Consider the following 7087-nt stretch of genomic DNA (forward strand, 5'->3'; position numbering starts at 1 on the left):
GCTGACCACCCAATCAGCCTGTCACTGCAGTCGGCAGCCACTTTCATTTTCGGGATGATCCCCTCTCATGTGGGGCTGATAGTTATCATTTATTTATTTATTTACTAGCTGACCTGCCCGGCGTTGCCCGGGAAAACCTTGGAGGTTTTTTTTATTTTTAAGCTAGCTGACCCGCCCGGCGTTGCCCGGGAAAACCTTGGAGGTTTTTTTTATTTTTAAGTGAAATATAGAAAAAATGCCTTTGAGGTGCACACCACCAGGTCCAGAGGTACCCTGTTGCCAAATTTGGCGACTCAGTGTGCCACAGTCTGTCCACAATCCAACAGACACAGAGACACACAGGCACAGACACTCTTCAAGTTATTATATAGATTTTTTATTAATAGGGTCTCATAGAAAATGTATGTGCAGCCTATAGTGAAGAGGACTACAATAAGTGCAGTATGATTGTGCTAAAGAAATTTGGGTTTCATTTCTTTACATTTTATTTCTTTAACCTTGAAGAGCCTCTGGATAAACTATGTTGATGGTCTTTCCATTTGGAGCTAAAATGTGAAGATTTTTATTATTTCCAACTCTGGAACATCCCACATATAGCTGACCATGCGAGAAACATGGAATTTGAAGATCAAGGCCGACAACTTTTAAAGACTGTCCTTGTGCTTTGTTGATGGTCATTGCAAAACAAAGGCGAACAGGGAATTGAAGACGTTTAAACTGAAAGGGTACATCGGAAGGGATCATCGGTATCCTAGGAAGAAAGACATCTTCACCTGCAGCATGTCCAGTCATAATGGTGGCATGCAAAATATTGGGCATCAAATTCTTCAGTATCAGTCGTGGGTACTCTTTACCTAGAACGGCGCCCGCGATCAGAATCGCGGGCGTCGGGGGTAAAAAATCGCGGGCATCGCGGGTAAATCGCGGGTACATCAAAATCGTGTACCCGCGATCACCGCGATTTTCCCATAGGGAACAATGTTAAAAAAGCCTAATTGATCGCGATTTTAATGTTAAATGCCTCAATGCCCGCGATTTTCCCATAGGAATCAATGTTAAATGGGCTACAGAGCCCAAATAGACCCAATTAACCCTTAAATGTCACCCCAATTTTTTTACGCCACCCCACGATCCACGCCAACCCGAAGCGTGGCGAGCGCAGCGAGCCCGCGAGGGGCGGCGGTACGCGTCCTCCGACCTTTTCATGCCCTACTATCCACGTCGGCGTGGAGTTGAGAATAGAATAGTGTGGCGAGCGCAGCGAGCCACCGAGCCCGAAGCGTGGCGAGCGCACGCGGATACCTTCACAGGTAAACGCGTCCCTTCGCGGGCTTCACAGGTGTCGGCGTCGCCACGGACACCTGTGAAGTCCGCGAGGGGACGCGTATAACTGTGAAGGTATCCGCGTCCCCTCGCGGGGCTCGCTGCGCTCGCCACGCTTCGGGCTCGGTGGCTCGCTGCGCTCGCCACACTATTCTATTCTCAACTCCACGCCGACGTGGATAGTAGGGCATGAAAAGGTCGGAGGACGCGTACCGCCGCCCCTCGCGGGCTCGCTGCGCTCGCCACGCTTCGGGTTGGCGTGGATCGTGGGGTGGCGTCAAAAAATTGGGGTGACATTTAAGGGTTAATTGAGCCTATTTGGGCTCTGTAGCCCATTTAACATTGATTCCTATGGTAAAATCGCGGGCATTGAGGCATTGAATGCAAAATCGCGGTCAATCTGACTTTTTAACATTGTTCCCTATGGGAAAATCGCGGTGATCGCGGGCATCGCGTCGCGGCCGTTTATGTACTGCCCGCGATCCCGCGATCACCCCGATGGGCGCCGTTCTAGGTAAAGAGTACCCAGTCGTGTTCCATTACACAATGAAGGAGGATCAAGATTCCGGAGAAGCATAATAGGAGCACCGATTTTTAACTCTAAAATATGTGAAGGTATTCCAGGTAGATCGAGTGAATGCAAAAACTCAGTCGGGTAGTTGATAACTTGATCTATATCGCATGTAGTGTCGACTGACTTGTAAATGTGAATTGGACCAGGCAATGTCATTAACAGTTGCCTGTTGGCGCAATTAACAGCATAATTTTTTGGTGCAAGGATAGCTCGTTCGCTAAGCCAAGAAGGATTGGCAAAGTGTTGAACTAAATCAGGAAACACTGCTTGATTGAGTTCTTCATGGGTCGTCGCAGTTTTTCCAATGTTTACAATTGATATAGAGCCATCCTCTGTATCAGAAGCCAAAACTCCATTACCAAGCTGCAGAAGTTTGTCTGCAAAATGCTGTGCCGAAGGATCCTCATTAAGATGAACTCGCATATTTGTTGTTAGTCTGAGCCTTTCAATGGTGTTCCAAATATAAGATGATTTAATGCAGGCCTTCAATTCATCTGCTCTGGTTCCACATGGAATGACTGATAATGTCTGTCGAAAATCACCAGCCAAAACCAGAGTGATACCTCCCATTATCATATTTTTAAGTCTTAGGTCTCTTAAAGTGACATCTAGGGCTTCAAATGCAGCCTTATGCGACATAGTACACTCATCCCAGATAATGAGTTTGCAATGCTGCAAAACCTTTGCTTTGCTTGATCCTCTGGAAATGTTGCAAGTAGGTGTCTCTGTATTTGCTAAATTTAAAGGTAACTTGAAAGCAGAGTGAACTGTTTTACCTCCTGTCAAGAGTGTAGCAGCAATACCGGATGAAGCAACTGCCAGAGCAATTTCCTTTCTGTGGCTTACTTTGGCCAAAAGAAGATTAATAAGAAAAGTTTTCCCTGTTCCTCCTGGAGCATCCAGAAAAAATATGCCACCACTCTGATTCGAAAGGGAATCCAGAATTGTGGCGTATGCTTTTTTTTTTATCTGGAACCAATTTTGATTCATTCTCTTCTAAATATTGTGTAAGGTGATCTGTATTGTAAGATAATTCTGCTAGTAAATCATTCAGTAATCTTGAATGTTGGTCTCTTAAAGGTTGTGGCAATCCATAAGTTTGTAGATCTGATCCACCTAATGATTTAATCTTGTTCTCAATAATAATTAGAACTGTATTGAAGATGGAGTCATTATATTGTAGATCTATATTGTGCTGTTGAAGTCGGGCCTGATGTAGTATATCCTCAGACAGGCTTTCCTTATGGTTAATCCATAATTGTAAAGGACTTGTCATAGAGCATATTTGGAGCATAACAGCAAACAGGTTACGTAGCGTCTTTGGTGATCAACTTGCAGCTGCCTCTTCTAGTGCCCTGTTCCAGTGTTCATCATTTTCAAGAAGTCCTCTAAGCTGGAATGCTTCTTTATAAGATTCACAAAGTCTATCTTGAAATGTTCTAAGATCATTAAATGAGGTAGGTCCTTGTAACTCATGTAGTAGCAATCGCAGGTGAAAACATTCCGAGTTGTTTGGATGCACTACGTACACTCGGCCAAGTGCATCACTACACTTGATTCCTGGATGGCCTCGAACACTTTGTCCGATTCTGCGAGAAATCCATTTTTTGTTTGCATTGTTCCACGTGTAATACCTAGGAACTTGGTGGTATAATCATGTGCGAGCAAACTTGTCTTCTGAGCAAAGTTTGAAAAAGGCTGTAGGGTAGTTTCTGGAGGGAGCCGTGAACATTCTGTTGCATTTTCTGTAGTGAAATAGACTCTTTGTCCATTCTCGAGGTGGACGGCTAAGTGAATGACTGTTGGGTGGCGCTTGTGAATAGGAAAATCAAGTATCCTCCATACTGCTTCATTGGTGCTAATATACCTTCCCATTTCATACAGATGAACTTCATTATGTTCATTTTTGTTAGTAGTTAGTTTATAAACAGCCATGTCAGAGCCTTTATTGACGTATTTGCAAATGTACTTTATGGACTTGACAGAATTGCAAAACTCTACATTTATGTGAGCATTGAAGATTCTTGTTAAAAGTGGACAATAAGGGGCAATCCATGTATTATCCACAACCACAGATGATCTCCGAACTGTCTTATTTGCTGTGAAACCACCATCTTGTCCCGTTTGTGTTTCCTTTAAAAAGCAACGTGGATATCTCTTTGTGCATTTTCCATTCTTCATGCAAGGGGAACATGGATTGTAATTTCTGCAGGGACCATGTACCATCTGACTTGTTACAATGCTAAATAGGCTTGGGCCTTCTTCTGGATTTGGTATTTCTGCACTGATGAAGCTATCAACTCTTTGTACATGCAAAGTTTCTTGAAGCCATACCAGAATGTGAGCATGAGGAAGTCCTCGCTTTTGCCATTCTATTGTATACATATGACATTGTACTTTTCCAAAAATGTTGCCTTTGGTAATGAGATTCATGAGAGTCTTTTGTTTCAGGTGGAAAACTCTTGCTAACAAATCATGACGATCGTGGGGTTTCTGACCAGGAAATAGTTCATTTTGGATTTCAGTCCAACCGGGATTGCATGTAAAAGTGATAAAGAGATCTGGGCAACCATAATTCTGCACATACGCCATTGCATCCTGTGTACGCTCGTGCATATATCTTGGACCACCAGTGAAGCTTGAAGGCAAAATGATCAACTTACCAATGTCAGAAACATTACCATCGTTGATAATAGCATCCCTCAAATGTGCATATTCATCCACCCTGAGTGACCTCTGATTCAGACGAATGTACCTTAGTCTTTCCGATTCAATCTTCGCATACATGTCCACGATGAACTGGTGGAATAGGTCTTTACCTCGGAGAAGAATATTGAAATTTGAAGAACGCACCATGAACATATATGAATAGAAATCCATAGCTGAAATCTTTCGTGTTGTCAGAATTCCTGTAACTGGATTGGTTTGACGTAGAGCAAAATGGTATCCATCTTCTCCTCTTGGAAACAATATTGGATACTGTAAGGCATCATAAGATCTGTGAGTTTCTGAAATTTTCTTAATGTTGTTAGTTTTTGTTTCCAATAGTATATCTCGACTTCCATATTGTGTTCCAGCCATAATTACTGCTACTGGTGCATTGAAACGTCTGTCATGTTCACCTTGCGGTGTTTTATCTGCTAAAATAATTAATTTGACTTCTGGTGTGACTTTCTCTATAGTCGATTTGAAGCTTTTTATGTAGCTATTTTCTCGATTAAACATTTCTTGCAACTGCAACACCAAGTGTTGTTTTATGGTTTGAAAGTTTTGGCAACGCCGTTCAGCTTGTTGGATATTATCTGCAACAAAGTAAATTTGTAGAAACTTTGGCTCCTCAGAAGGCAAAGCTTGGAGGCTTCCAATTTTATGATATACTTGCCCCTGTACCTTGAATGTTGGCATACTGTATATCCTGGCTCTGTTATTTGTTTTGTTGTTCCAAAAGAGGTCATCTGGAAAGATGAATTGTATATTCTTATGTTCCGTTGAAAATGTTTGGCATCTGATGAGTCACTTGCCAACAATGTACACAGAGGCTGTGGAGGATGAATTAATTGTAACAATTTCACCTTTCCACCACTGCAACACATACCGAGACATTCACCTTGCCACTTTGAAGCTTCACAATAATCACAAACTAAAGACATTGATCCGATAGTACATGTTGCATCTGACGTGTAATCTACTAAAGGGCTATAGGAGAATGCTGCATTTTCCTTATTTCTCCAGACATGCAACCGCACAGCTGATGCAGAATCCCTGTTGGACTGCAATCTTCTTTGTCTTTGTTCAGGTGTTTCCGCTTCACGTGCTGCTGAGGTAGAAGCCCTATTAGATTGCAGTCTTCTTTGTCGAAGTTCCAGAGTTTCCTGTGCACGTGCTGCTGAGCTAGAAGCCCTATTAGATTGCAGTCTTCTTTGTCGAAGTTCCAGAGTTTCCTGTGCACGTGCTGCTGAGGTAGTAGCCCTGTTTGACTGCAGTCTTCTTTGTCGTTCTTCATCTCTTTCCTCATATCTTTTTTTCTGATTTCTCTCTCTATCAATTTGCTGCGTTCTTCTTAAACATATTTTTTTTTAGGAGGATGTGGCATTCTATTCCTGAAAAATAAGAGTTCCCAAAATGCAGTTTTAACCCCTTCCTGACACAGCCAGTTTTTGCCTTCCTGACAGAGCCATTTTTTTCAAATCTGACATGTTTCACTTAAGTGGGGATAACTTTTTTTTGCTTTTACTTATCCCAGTGATTTTGAGATTGTTTTCTCGTGACACATTGTACTTCAAGTTAGTGGTAAATTTGGGTCGATACAGTCTGTGTTTTTTTGTGAAAAATACCAAAATGTCGTGAAAAAATGGAAAATTTTGCAATTTGCAAAATGTCACATTTTCTGCTTGAGAGACAAATAAACATACCACTCAAAATAGTTAATAACTAACAAAGACCATATGTCTACTTTATGTTGCCATCATTATTTCAACCTCCTTTTCATTTTTTTGGACACTAGGAGGCTTCAAATATGAATAGCAAATTCTCAAATTTTCAAGAAAATTTCAAACACTGATTTTTTTAGGGACCAGTTCAGTTCTGATGTGACTTTGAGGGACTTGTATGTGAGACACCCCCATAAATGATGCCATTTCAAAAACTGCACCCCTCACAGTATTCAAAACAGCATTTTGGAAGTTTGTTAACCCTTTAGGTGTTTCACAGGAATTAAAACAAAGTGTAGGTGAAATTTCAAAATTTCTTTTTTTTTGCAGAGTTTCAATTTTAATACATTTTTCTAACGAATACAGTAGATTTTACTAGAGAAATGTGACTAAAAATTGATTCCCCCAATTCTTTTGTTTTCATAAATATCCTATATGTGGCCCTAGTGTGCACGTTGACCAAACCACAGGCTTCATAATAGAAGGAGCACCTACTTGATTTTGGAGCCTCCTTTTTATGAGATTTTTTTTAGGCACCATGTAGGTTTCTAGGCACCATAAGTGCTAAAAGTTAGGAACCTCCCCCACAAGTCACCCCATTTTGCAAACTACACCCTTCAGGGAATTCATTTAGGGGTATAGTGTACATTTCAAACCCCCAGGGGTTTCACCAATTTTGATACAACTGGGCTGTGAAAATGAAAAAATTTAATTTTTCATTTTCACAGCTCAGTTGTATCAAAATTGGTGAAACCCCTGG

General features: G+C 41.5%; 1 protein-coding gene across 1 annotated transcript; it reads right to left on the minus strand.

The window, feature by feature from the left end:
- Positions 1-492: 492 nt before the first annotated feature.
- Positions 493-5302, minus strand: LOC146005817 (uncharacterized). The gene is made up of 3 exons (XM_083145241.1): positions 3449-5302; positions 2064-2893; positions 493-751 (listed from the first exon to the last, which is right to left on the minus strand). The coding sequence occupies exons 1-3, from the start codon at positions 5300-5302 to the stop codon at positions 493-495; spliced, it is 2943 nt and encodes a 980-aa protein (XP_083001367.1).
- Positions 5303-7087: the final 1785 nt, after the last annotated feature.

The sequence above is a fragment of the Crinia signifera genome, chromosome 5, assembly GCF_055691185.1.
Source record: "Crinia signifera chromosome 5, ASM5569118v1, whole genome shotgun sequence".
Classification (NCBI taxonomy): domain Eukaryota; kingdom Metazoa; phylum Chordata; class Amphibia; order Anura; family Myobatrachidae; genus Crinia; species Crinia signifera.

What these genes read in the sequence shown, in the direction of transcription:
- LOC146005817 (XM_083145241.1), bottom strand. Translation starts at nt 5,302, where the DNA reads ATGCCAACATTCAAGGTACAGGGGCAAGTATATCATAAAATTGGAAGC. An exon ending in AGGCCATCCAGGAATCAAGT is followed by an intron (nt 2,894 to 3,448) that starts GTAGTGATGCAC and finishes CACAATATTTAG; the next exon opens with AAGAGAATGAATCAAAATTG. An exon ending in GCTGTTAATTGCGCCAACAG is followed by an intron (nt 752 to 2,063) that starts GCAACTGTTAAT and finishes CTTTCTTCCTAG; the next exon opens with GATACCGATGATCCCTTCCG.